At 33.6% G+C, this 14,342-nt stretch overlaps 1 protein-coding gene across 1 annotated transcript in view; it reads right to left on the minus strand.

Moving 5' to 3' along the window:
- The window catches only part of LOC118204434 (neuropeptides capa receptor-like), a 324,528-nt gene that overhangs the window by 72,535 nt on the left and 237,651 nt on the right, over positions 1-14,342 (minus strand). The window contains exon 3 of the mRNA XM_085824053.1: positions 11,836-12,114. Within this exon, the coding sequence (XP_085680179.1) occupies positions 11,836-12,114 (279 nt within the window). The remainder of the gene's footprint in view (positions 1-11,835; positions 12,115-14,342) is intronic.

The following is a 14,342-nucleotide window of genomic DNA, read 5'->3' on the forward strand; positions in this document are numbered from 1 at the left end:
TCTGGAAGGAACCAGATTTCAACTAAGAAACTCCTGTTTAGATGCAGTACAGATGAAAAATCTTGTCCATGGAGTTGGTAATGTAAAAACGACTTTTTTAATTTCTAGTTTCTAGTGAGAAATGTTTGTAAAAGATTGGCCTCGCGTTAGATTCTAGAGCTAAAAGTTTTCAACAAGGTCGTTTTAGACCTCAGTTTCAAACTAATTAACTCTGGCGGGAAGTATGTAAGGATCCTAAGTTGTACCAACGTTTATTTTATTTTAAATCTTTACTATCACTTCTTATTTCCTACTTCCGGCCAGAATTAAAAACTTTTAACTTATTTATGCAAATTTGTCTTCCTAACGCCAAGTACTTAAGTTGTGACTTTTTGCCAAGCAAGAGAGAGGAAGGAGTTATTAGAAGCAGGCCGCTGGCCATAGTAGTTTTTCTCGTTTGCTGGTTGCCTTCAAGGCCAGAGGTTTAATCTTCTTGATAATTTTAAACGTCTCGTAGTTTTAGCAGCTCTCTGTACTACATACGGCTTTTTGTTAATGCACGGCCAATCTTAAAGTAGGCACTTGTATATTAATCCAAAGTCAAGCTTAAAAGTTAGTTTAGTTAGAGTTTTAGTTAATATTTTTATATTCCAACGTTCAGACTACAAGCGGTTGGTCTCTGTATTGCGAAGTCCGGAAATCTCTGTAAAGATAGAAAAATAAAGGGTTTCGTATACCCTTCCTGTGTGTATTGCCTCCTTCACAATTTATTGAACATAGTTTTAGTAAGCTCCCTGTTTCGAGTCAGGACAGTGCATGTTTCCAAAGCAAGTAAAGAGGAATACAAATCCTGATACCAGAAGTAAAATATTTTTATCTCTCACGTGGCGTTGCCTTGTCATTTAGCAAAGCATAAGATAGTACTTAATTTTCAAGGTTATCCTGTTTTTAATTAAAAAAATTATTTTCTTAAATTAGTTAATTAACAACTAAAATTTATTATCCTGTTATTTATTGGATCTGCGTTTATTGCTTTGAATTAGGCGATTTAAAAGCTGTAAATGCAGATTCATTTCAATTATTGTTAATTACTAGTGCATTCGAGAAATTTCTTCACATGGATTCATTAACAAAATTATATATTTTTTTCTTTTATTATAATAACTATTTTAGGCGGCTCATCGTGAAAGTGGCTTGTTACATAAATAATTACACCCAGTAGAATTTTAATCAGTTTAAGCACAGGTAAAGTATTTTTTATGTGCAATTTATTCGATTTTGAATAGCAATGTATTTTATTAACACTTTTATAGACACTACAGTCTTTGAGACGTACTAGCGATGACATAACAGCTTTCAAGAACCATGCGAATATAACTGAATGTATTATTGTTCAGTTATGAGTCCTAGAGAGGGTTCTTAAATTTCAGTGGATAAATTTAATGGGTGAATACTCATAAGTGTTGCAGTGATCTTTTAAAGAATACAAATTTAGTTGAAGAAAATTCATACATTAAAGAGTAATATCTTTATTTAACTAATTAAAAAGCAGTGCATTTAAATAATTATTCACATATATTTACTCCATTACTTATATATTTAAATAATTTTTAATAAAAACATTTTTAAGAAACAAAATCTCTTTGACCCTAAACGAAATTTATCAGGATAATTCAAAAAAGTAGATATTAAATTACTCTAACTTGATGAAAATTGTTTTACTAAACTTTAATTGAACACATGCTATGGATATGACAAGTGCTATTTAAAGAAAGATGTTTACAAAGGGAAATGCCGATATAATAGAAGATGTATTGCCCTCCGGCAAGCACTTTTAAAATCGATGTTCAAAACAACATAATACTGCTTCTGTTTAGTTTAAAATCCTGTATTTTTTATCAGCATGTTGTCAACAACCCGTTATTGATATATACCGTCTAGTAGGGTAGGGACACATTTCCGAAATATAAAAGCTCCTTTGCCTTACATATAAAAGCTTATATCCAGCATTTGAAACTGTTTGTGTTTGTTTATGTATCCGTTTCGCGAATTTCCTCAAAGTTTATTTTGAGTGCATGTGTGTTCTCACAGAAAAATCTTAGTGTCGTTCGAATCGTAGATTGTCTTCGTGAAATATTAGATCAGTCTTTGTTTTTAAAAAGTTTATATTTCATTATACATTTCTATTTATGTTCAAAAGCTTCCTATTTCTAGATAGAGATAGTCTTACTTAGGAATGTTTCCTGAACCTGTAACGTTCTTCTGTGATTTTTTATTGTAAAAGAACAATACTGAGAAGAACGGGTATGTTGTTAATTTAAAATAAGGTATGGTCCAACACGTTTTCTTGTCTACTTCAATAGCCAAACGTTATAGGTATAAAAATACAGTAGGCATTTATACATAAATAATTATAATTTAAGTTACAACATAAACCGATAGCGACATTTAAAATTTTTAAGTTACAGATTAATCGGTTAAGTTTGCTAATTTTGGCGACGAGGCAGGGCCGCCGTTTTTAAAAGTACTTTAATTATTTTAGGTTCAGTGTAATTAGAATATGTAATGATTATACGTAATCTCAGTTGATTGTATACTAAAGCACTCAATCAATGCCGAACAGTTTTTTTTTCTCTTTGAATTTTATATATCAGTATATGAAGTTTAGGAACTGCTGTATAAATCGTTTCAAAATAGCGAGATATCACATGGTTTATATATCTGCACTGCAAAATTCAAAGAAACATCTTTATATGTAGTCACACTTCTGCTCATAAAATAAGAAACAGAGGTAAAACACGGAATAAAACAAAACCTATTTAATATATACCAGTGAAGCTGATATAAAAGGTTGCTGTGGCATTACTAGACCACACAGCAAACAATAAAGCAAAGACATAAAAATCACATGCATTACTAGCATCACATCGCGAAAGACCAAATGGGTTGGAAGAATGTGCAATGGAAACATCACCCTAGTAACGAATATGATACCCTCTAGCTGAAAAGCATGCTTTTACAAAAGAGGCGAGGCAAGCTGGCAATAGTGTCGTTAATCGTTTGTTGTGAGAGTAGCGCCCATTCCTGTAGTAATGCATCTCAGAGTTCGTGGAGAGTGCTTGGCGGCACACTGCTACCCGCAGTTCTTCGTCCAAACATGCCCACATGTGCCCTTTGGGATTCAGGTACAATCTAGGTGACGGCAGATCTGGAATGGTTTCACTCTCCAGATAACCCCGCGCCACTCGAGCTTTATGCGGGTGGGCGTTAATGGCCATAAATATCACGTCGGTGTATTTATGGACAGAGATAAAAGGACGCACAAGAAGACGTAGAATTTCGTCGCGATATTGAACGGCTGTGATAGAATTACCAAGAATCACGCATAGGTCTTTGCGGCCGCTCTTTGCCATTCCAGCCCATTTAAGCAAGCCTCCTCCCCTTTAACTTTCTCTTTAGACGATGTTTGGCGTCCGATACGTGTCCCTGGCTTTCGCTATATCATTGCTCTTGCTCCTGTCAAATATGGAAAGTAACATTCGCAAAACGTCGCCCACGTCTCATATGGCACTCGAGCAATATTCTGACAAAAATTCCGAGCACAATTTCGCAGACTTAATTGCTGCGATAATACGTCAGATTTCTTCTTTAACTTCAGGAATGATCGGTATGCTTTTGCTGTAGCATATCAATTTCAGATAAAAATGCGCCTACTTAGCATCACTACAAGATGATTTGCTTGGCAAAATCACCATCCGCATTCTCCAGGACCATCCAATGAAAGCCGTGTTACGTGGTCGTTCGGCTTAAGCTGTTCAATCATCTGATTCTTGTATGGAAGTATACGCAAATCTTTCTCAATAATCGGCAGCGTGATGCTTCTGAAAAAGTCTAACTCCAAGTACCTGCGGCGAACTGACGTTCTCGAACAGTTAGGGACATTTTCGTAACCTTCGTAAAGACAGGTCTCCTATCTCAAAAGTCACGTGGTCACGTATTATCGCACACAGTGACGAAAGACGGAGACAACTGACGACTAATATGTAGGTATAGTCTCAATGTAGAATTTCTTTGCCCAACGACTTCTCCATTTAAAAGTAACAATATTGGTGTTTGAACTGAGGTAGAATTGGAGATTATAATGAGCCTGAGAGCAAGAGTTTGAGGTTTGGTTTGGTTTTAATTACATCAAATCACGCAAGGGCTATCTGCCTAAGGGAAGGGATGCCTACGTGAAGAACTTCTCAGGGAAACTGGCTCGTATACACGTTACACATGGATTCGAACTCGGAAAGAACTATAACGGTTTAGCAACTTTATTGCTCGTCCGCTGGTGAACTTACAGGAATTTGAGAGGTATATGTATATATATATATATATAATTTAGGAGTGTAAATAATAATAATGTGTGTAAGATATAACAAAATATGATAGCTGTTTCAAAAAAATAATTGGCGAATTTAGAATGTTAATTCAAAATTAACACCACATAAAATTAACACCGAATTTAGAATGTTAATTCAAAATTAACATTCTAAATTTGGTGATCTGCCCCTAAATTCATTTCGCACAGGTTCCAGATTTTTCTATTTTACGTAGCGTTTTAATGCATATGCCTCTTCTCCAATCAAATTAATTGTAAACCAAAATTCTGAACTGAAACTTTTACGACTCCCACTCTTTTTCCTCTGAAGTTCTATGATATTCCTCCCTTTTCCGCATAAGCTCTCCTGCCTGCCAGACGCTTTTCATGCATGCTGCTGCCGCTTACTTCCTTAAAATGACGTCGTACTTCAAAATGAAACTTGTATTCAAATATAATTAGGAAACACATTTTCTGCAAAAGGATGGTTTGATATACGTAAAAAAAATAAAGATTGTGATTTTTTGAGATACGTTGTGCTAAATTGCGTCATCATGCTTTCCACTCTGCCATCTTGAAGCCACTACTGTCTTTTCGGTCATCAGCGTAACATGGAAAGCTGTTAAAAGTTCCAGTGTCTTCATCTATGCATTTTAAAATTAGTTAGAGAATAAGGACTTAACATAAGAATTTTGAAGCATATAAGGTCTGGTTAAAAAGTTTTAAGACTGACTGAATATAAACTGCCTGAATAGTTTTATTTGGTTGGAACAAACGAAACTATATAGTACAAAAGAAAACATTTTGATTCTAGTCTGCTAATCGCATTAGGTTGAGTTGAGTTGTTAAGAAGAATATCATTTAGTGTTTGAATGTTATTTATGTTTGTAATGGAATCGTACTCGTATTTGGAACAAAGATGGGAAATTTAGTTTTGTTAAAAGCGGCAAAACTGCTAGCGAAACTTATCAAATGGTGCAGAATGCTTACTGTGAAGATAGTTTGCGCGCTGTAACGTGTTTTTGTGGTTTGGTAGATTTCGAGATGATAGAGATTCCTCTTGAACAGCTTTATACAGTCCAATGAGGGTTGTAGGCCAACGTTTGGACAGGTGACAGGTGAGAGCAGGTCCGCACACCCGGACGGCTTACATAGACTAGTCGGGTATCGTCCGGATCCCGCAACTATCTGAAGCTACTCCGAAACAATACAAGGGCAAAGTACATGGCCATACAAGGGCAAAATATAGATTTTTCTGCGTGCGAAATTAAACATTTCCTGGCTACATCGCATGCTAACACATTGCTACATATACTTGCTACAATATACATTTCATAATATGCATTGCGTTGATCATTGCACTGTACTTAAGGCACATTTACAACTCAATGCTACACTTAATACACTATATATTCTTTGCAACCTATTACGCTGAACATTATTCTTGACAATTCAACATAGATTCTGAACAATGTAATTGTTTAAAACTGACATAACTGGATTACATAGTACATAACTTCGTTATATAAGACAGACTTAAATAAATAACTTGATACAACATATTAATAAAATAAGAGCTCTTAAATAAAGAGCAAAATTGCACATTACAAACAATTTACACATTTTGCACACAGAAATCCTCTTTGTTTACTTTGTGCTGTACTTATAATATACAAAATACAGATTTAAGAACACAGTACAGCCCATATTACTTTTGATTAAATAACATGTTAAAAGTTAACTGTGGCATAAATTTTGCTGTATTCTTAAAACATACCAAAAATAACTTTGTAATTAAACATTCTACTGGTTACATTGCACCTTAACATACTGCTATATATAAAACACTCAATACACTAAAATTTTTATAATACATATTACATTGAACAGTGCACTATATATTGGACACCTTAGAAAACTCATTTCTACACTTAATGCACTGTGTGTAGTGGCTACATATTACATTGAACATTACTCTTGATTAAATAATGTAGGAAGTGGTAGTAACTCTTTGTTATATACAACATAATTCTTAATATGTTTGGATAGTTAGCCGACGTTTGGACAGTTAGCTTTTTAAAAGTCTAAAAGCGCAAACATCCGTTGGGTTATAAATCAGGAGATTTAGTAGGGATATGAGTGAAGAATATAGCTTTAATACCCGTTTCTTTTTGTTTCTTTAGGAAATGAACAGTAGATTTTAACGTGCGGCTGCTTGCTTAGATGGAGTTCTACTCATTGATGCCACTATACATCAATCAGTAGAACTAATTGATGTAGAACTAATAATTAAGCATGAATATGAAATGCCTACTATAAAGAGTAAGCATTTCATATTCGAAATTTGGGCATTCACTTTGGTTATTGACATTTCCTTGGCTTTATTTTTGCGACGTCTCTAAATGACATTTCGCGTCCAGTCACTAAAACCGTTGAATCACTTTTCACATTGCTGCCTTCAAATATTACTGTCCAGTATGACATTAAAAAAAATAAATAATGAAGAATCTGCGTGAATATATGCATGTTTCTCGCACTGTGAAAAATCAACTGCACCTATATCCATGAGATTTCGAATAACGTAATGTTTCACCCGAGTATGAGCACATGAAAGTCCGAATATTTAATTTCGAATTTGTTTTACTACAATTTTAATGAATTTTCGATTAAAAAAACTCAATATTTTCAAACGTAACATAAAATCTGAAAACTTTCAGAATTAAAATTTTTTTTATTACTTATTTATTTATTACCGTGGATTTGTCTGCCCGCTGAACTGTTTTAAAGGCTGTCAGATAACAAAAACACAACGAGACGGGTAATCAATTTCATGCATTAGCAAGCTCATCGTAATTAACGAAGTACTGATTTTAAATCACCTTCTAGAAATAATTAAACTGAGAACAGAATCAAATGCATGCGTATCCTTTACAAACGTTTCTATAAAACCATTAGGATAATGATATACTCGTGTTGTCGACTATACGATTGCTACCTCCGGAAACTCGTCCCTTTTCTTGTTGTGTTACGGTAGCCTTTGAATATTAAGACGGTTTCGATTTTTCGCAATTGTGCATTTAATGATTCCGAAAATTAAACAGCTACTAAGCAGGAAGAATGTTACTAGAAAGTTTAGTATCGATGTACGAAAATAAGAATTTCGAAGCTGTAAGGGCTTGATGCAAATAAATGTAGACACACTGCTGATCAAATTTTGAACTGTAAGATTTTAAAATAAAATAAAAAAAAAATTATGCTGAACTCATTCACATGTACAATCGAATTAAGGTTATCTGAGATATTCTGAATTGATGCCTTGTTGGATCACTGAAATGCCCAATACAAGGGAAAACCCCAACCATAGCGATTAATAAAAGATACTAGATATAAATGTTTTGTCAAACTTCGTTTCATACCGTTGTTGGTTGAATGTTACATTACAACAAAGAAAAATGCACATCCGAGCGTGTTTTTGTGGTAAATTGCGACAATGAGTTTCTTAAGAATGTATTTCCTCTCGTATTTTTCTTACAACCTATTTAGATTGAATTTAAAAAATTTCTGAAAATTTAAAAGTTATTTGCTTAACTTTCCCCTTCCTCAATGCGTTAAGAAAACGAGCTCTTTTAAATTTCAAAAAATGGATTCGTCCCAGTAGTGATTGTTTTCGTCTTACTAACAATGGCAAATCCTCGAAAACTACCTGTGAAAGTCACGTCGAACCTTTCCCTTTTAATCGTTGAACTTTATGCAGATCGAATACAAGAACTGATCCATCATAACGAAGCAAATGCGAACCGACATTCAACTTACGATATTTGTGAGTCAGCCGCACATTCACCTTCTCTAATTATTTATGGATGATTTGAGGCCTAAAATGTAGCAGAGACAGTAATGAGAATGTGCGAATTTTAACTTATGAAAAATTAGAAATAAAGGATATCTTATTACATATTGTGATGTTAATACTACTGTGTATTCTTATTGAATGTAGGTCTCTTCAAATAATAACAATGATAATAATAATTATATTGTATTAGTTACCTACAGTTTATCCGTGACTACTTTTCATTGCATTACTGTAAACGCCTGTTTCGAATATTAAATTCTGCGCATGAATTTCCTCTTTCGAATTTTGAACGATAAAATTACTTCAAAAAAAGGGCGAAAACTAGTTGCCAAATGCTTATTTGCCAGGCAAATAGGCTTGCTATTTGGTTAGTTTTTTTTTTTATTTTTCACCACCATGTAAACGAATATGAGTCCGTTTCTCTTAGATCTGAATCTCCACGAAGGCCACCCACCACCTAGGTGAATAGCCCTCATGTGCTTCGCCATGTTCAAATAGTCAGATGCGCTACTGATATTAATTCCTATTTGACGATTCAACGCTCTTTGATCCTGTGACACTCACTGCCGAATTGAAAGCTTAGGTATTTAAATAAAAACTGAAATTTTGGGAGTTCTGAATAGGTAGTTGAAGTTGTTATTTAATGGCAGTGTCTTTCGAGTTGGTGGCGATACTACTAGTAGTAGACCTGATTAGGTTATGAAATCTGTAAATTATTACTGTCTTGAAGCCAGGTTCGCGAACTGCAGTATTCAGGGTTTGTTTTTCTTTGTATACAGACTGTCTCAGAATAATCCACTCGATCTTTACAACAAGATATTTAAAACAATATTGAACGAACTGTTAAAGGTATTTGAATGAACTGTTAAAAGGAGAGACGTATATGGATTTTTTATGCTCTTGATATATTACTTAAGATAATCTCTACATATAATAAAAGGAAGAGTCTGTGTGTGTCTCGGTCTTGCTGCGCGTAAGCTAATAGACCCAAGGCTACGAAATTTGGTACATAAGGTGCATCTAGACAAGAGCCAGTGCATCGCATCAGACAAGACAAACATACAAATCGCATCAGACATAACGGGTATACCAGCAACAATGGCACGCAGCCATTTGCTGCTGATATATCGCTGTTACTCTTGTTGCTGATATCAGCACTGTTGCCACTCGGAAAAATGAGGACGAAAATTAGCATTTTAAGAGTTTTTAATTAATATCTCTGATTTTATCTTTTTTTTATGTTTGGAAATAGGTGGACGTCGACCTTTTCCAGGATCCAGAAAATAATTGTAGAAAGTTTGGTGACGTTAGCTCTAGTAGTGACTGAGTTATTATAGTGAAAAAACACACATACCTTCTCTCTATGCTTTGTATACTGGACTGATGACTGTTTTTTTCTTCAAAATATGAGATAAAATGTTATTAATTATACTTTCATTTTCAGGATTTTTTTGTTTCTTTCATGTTATTCATTGCTTATTTCACTGTTTTTATGATATCGAAACGTTTTGTATTATTTGTTTTAAGAAACAAAGATCTTAACTTCCTTTATACCATTTGAATTCTGAAGATACTTAGACGGGAGGTTGGTTAATTTATTCATTAGGATAATTAATATTTGTATTAAGGGATTTTGCTAATTTCGTAAATTTTTTATATTATATTTTAATTACGTATAATTTTAATTATACAAAATATTTTGCATGATTTTTTTTAGAAAACGAATTTCTTAACTTCCTTTATACCACTTCCATTAAGATTTTGCAACGGGAAGTTGGTTAATTTATTTATTAGGATAATTAATATTTGTGTTAAGGGATATTGCTTATTTCATTCTAATTTTTTTAATATATATATAATAAATTTTTCCTGAAATTTGTGTTTTTTCTTTCTTTTTTTTTAATAAAGTTGTTCTGCAGAGTAAAACTATGCAGTTTTTAACTTTTATGTTTGATGTTTCCTTTATGCACTTTTCCGGTACATTTAAAAGCCAGACGAAGGCTGGCCGTGTAGCGGCTAGTGCTTTTATAAATAATAATAATAATAATAATAATAATAATTACTAATGATTATAATAATAATCATTATTATTTTTATAATAATATAATAATCTGAATCTGAAAAGATTCAGACTTTAACGTTGAACCAAAGGGTTTACTCTCTCGCTGAGCTCGCAGTTTTTCAGTCTGCTCTTGGACGCACGCCTGAGCGTTTAAACACTTTTTTCCTTTTTAACTTTGTTATTACTTATTTCTTTCTTCGCACTTATGCCACAAAAACTTCAGTAAAATCATAAATTTTTAAAAGCAGCAAATTTTCAAAATATATGGTAGAGTGTTAAGTGTTGCGATACACCTTTTTATATTCTCTATATTATTTCTTTAAAAATTATGCATGGCGACAACATTTGTTGACAACATCCTATTATTTGAAAAGTGATACGGGCACAAAACGAGGATCAAGTTTTATAACACCTCTGGTACTAATAAAAATTACGATTTACAAGTTAGTCTTGAGCAATGAACCATGATGAACAGTCAAAGCCGATTACATAGATATATCAGAGTTCTTGTGGTGCTGCTGTGATGGTTATCATTGCCAAGGGTAAATCGTTGTTGTTGGCTTAGATTTCGTGCACTTTATCAGTGATTGTATAAACGTTTCCAAATCCGTCCCACTTTAAAAGCAGAATCACCCGTGAGACGATTCCGAGACATATGACACCTCTTATTACCATATATCACTTTCCGCTGAGTGCACAGAAGGTTTTCGAAGGCTGGACAAAGACTGGAGGCAAAAACTACTTTAATAAATTTTTGATTAGTCAGTAATTTGTAGATTCTAAAATACAGTATCGTCTTTCAACACAAAAACACAATTTTTAATCGATTCCAGGGAGTACCCGCCCCCCAGGCTACTTACGAACCTATTGAGTTGAAACATAAGTAATGGGCGTTTATGTTGTGTTTAAAATTACCCGGTAAAAATAAAATGTATTGGCATAACGTTTTGTATTATTTGAAAGAAAATCTTTCCCTCTACAAGATGGCGTCTTTGATTATTTGTCTGAGCTAATTTTTGTTATTTTTCAGATAATTAAACTGGAGTGTCAAGTCGACAAAAATAAGCATTTTCGACAGCTTATTCTTTTGCGTTTAATCGAAGCACCGATGCAGCAGAAGCTGCCCGAGAGATTTGTGAAGTGTATGGAGAAGAAGCAATGCCTGAACGAACTGCAACAAATTGGTTTGCCAAATTCAAAAATGGAAATTTCGACCTCGAAGATGCTGCTCGTTCTGGAAGACCAAATGAGTTTGATGAAGAGCGTTTGAATCAACTTCTGCACGAAGACGCGCGTCAAACTACTCCAGAATCAGCCAAACGAATGGGTTGTATCCAAATGACTATAGTTCGACATCTTGGGTCTATGGGAAAAGTCCAAAATTGAAATATTATTGATTATTTATTGTTTTTTGTTAAATTACAAATTTTAAATTAAAAGGAAACGGCCATTATTTATGTTTCAACCCAATATATCAATCGACGTTTGATTCTCGTTCTTGTTTAGAAGTTACGTCTGTCCGCGAGATTTATGTTGAGTGTCCAGTGGGTAAAATAAACTGCAAGCATATAAAAAACTTACTTAACATTTTGTTGACAGATCTTCGGATTCCTGTCTTTCTATGCTCGGCACTGCATCCGGATGCAATTGAAGAACCCCTCGAAGAATTTGTTTTGTAGGTCATGCGAGCGAATTTGGTTGTTCTCAGTTTCGCCGATATCTTCAGATAAAGGACTATTATGAATGTCAGCGGCAGAAAGAAGAACACGAAAGTCGCTATCTGCAGTAGAGGCCTCGTGATATGTTGTATTTCCATAGGAAGGCCGCAGAAGGCAGACTCCTCCAAGAAATGTCCTGAGCCTGGAAAGCAAAAAAAGAAATGATATCAGACCAGAATTTATATTTTATCAATATAAATTCTTAAATTTGACTTATTGTCATTTGTCCCATTTGTCTGACAATAACATCAGAACAAGTCCACGTTTAGCTTTCTGGCGAGAAGCATACGATTGCATCTGCTTTGTAATGGGTTTTAGACACATCATAGATAACAGTACGGCTTAATGGAAGAGTGTCATGTTTCTGTTCTGCTGAATGAAAGCTCATAATTATATATCATTTCGCTTATTCACCAAACATACAAAACGGTTATTTAAAATGTCTAAATAATGATTAACTAATTAAATAAATAATTATAATATGTATAAAGTATTTTCTCTCCCCTTTCCGCATGCCTTTATGGTGTAACTGAAGCACACTCGAAGCATATTTGGGAGGTCCTGCATTCGAATCTCTTCGAGGGTACTACACAGTTCTCCCGTTCCAGCATCGATACAACCTAATATGCATATGCAATAGTGTGAACTATTCTATGCACAAAGAACTATGAAACAGCCATTAATTTACCAATGAATTACATCTGCATTGAACTTATAATGATCAATTATATGAACTGTTATATGAACCACTTATTAAAACGAACTATTAACTACGAATGAACTATTAATTAGAAACTTTGTACTATATATAACTATATAGTACAAATATAATAGTATTATATATAGTACTACTATACTACCAGTCTGTGATTGCCGGCGTCGGCGAAACCTTCGTGGTACAAAACATTGTACGAGAAAAGAAAGCAAAGAGAAAAAGAAAAGAAAGCATCGCAGTTCTAAAACATAGTGGTACAAAATATCGTGGTCGAAAATAAAGCGATTAAAAAACTTCGCAGTTTAAAAACATCGTCGTCGAAAATATCTTGTAAAAAATAAAATACCTACAAATCATCGCATGACCATAAAATCACACACACGCGTTTTCAGGCTTCAAAAGTTGTAAATACATGTTCGTATAATGATTTGGGAGCGCAAGAAGCAAAGAGGGATTCTTTTACTTCTATAGTTCATATTTTTGAACGAGCTAATAAATTTTTGCTGAAAAAATAAGAAGGAAACTTAAGCATTTAAAAATTGAAAATGAGTAGAAAATTAATGCAACTTATAGAACTGAATAGAATTTTAAAATTATGTAGTTAATTAACAAAGTTTCATTAACAAATTAACCTTTTTTTATAAAGTTTTACTGATAGTTTTTTTTATAAAAAATACAGTCTAAAAATGCTTAGAAAAAGGAAGATAAATAAAACTGCATGAGGTTACCTCTATAAAAATTGCTTAGTTAATGATCAAATTATTCTCATTCACATTGTTAATCTGATATTTAGTGAAAATTATATATTGTTTTGGTTCCGTTTATTCTTAAAGTTCATTCACATTTCGTTAACATTCTTAAAGTTTATAGTATTTTTTGTTAACATACTACAATCAATTTTTTTATTCGATTTGTTAGTTATGAGGAAAGTGAGTTACATAATATGTCAGTATGGGATTTCAAAAACGCATGTGGGCGATGTTATCGTCATACGATGATTTGTAGGTACTTTATTTTTTACCACGTAAACTGCGAAGTTTTTGAACCGCTTTATTTTTGACCACGATATTTTCTCTCTGCGATGTTTTCTCCCTGCAATATTTTCTCCCTGCAATATTTTCTTCCTCGATGTTTTGTACTGCGACGTTTTCGCATTGTGTTATTTTTTCCGCGACGTTTTCGTCCGCGATGTTTTTGCCGCGATGTTTTCGGCTGTAACCGTTCTTGACCTCACTCTGTTAATCCATTTTTGTGCTTTTTTAACTTTATTATTAAGCATCGTTTTCTTCACATTTAACAGAAATATCACAAAAATTTTAAACGCAGTATAGCAGCGTATGTTTAGAGTTTCCCATGCAGTGTTAAGTGTTGGCATATATTTTCCTATTGTTTTCGGTCTTTTCTTAGTTCATTGTATCAGTGTTCAGCTTTTTTAGTAAGATAGCATACAATTTTTTGACTTTTTATTACTAAGGTTTTGTGAGGAAACCTTTTTATTATTGAATTAGATGGTTTTTACACTAACGCCACATAAAATTCCATTCAACAGCAAAATCGCAAAATACTTAAAAAAATCTTTAGAGTTTCCGCTACAAAGTCTCACTACTGGATATAAAAATGTCTTATTCCGTATAGCGTAGCCACTTTCTGCTTTC

Source organism: Stegodyphus dumicola, chromosome 9 (genome assembly GCF_044657685.1).
Source record: "Stegodyphus dumicola isolate Sdum_Otavi_A_Nest chromosome 9, ASM4465768v1".
Taxonomy (NCBI): domain Eukaryota; kingdom Metazoa; phylum Arthropoda; class Arachnida; order Araneae; family Eresidae; genus Stegodyphus; species Stegodyphus dumicola.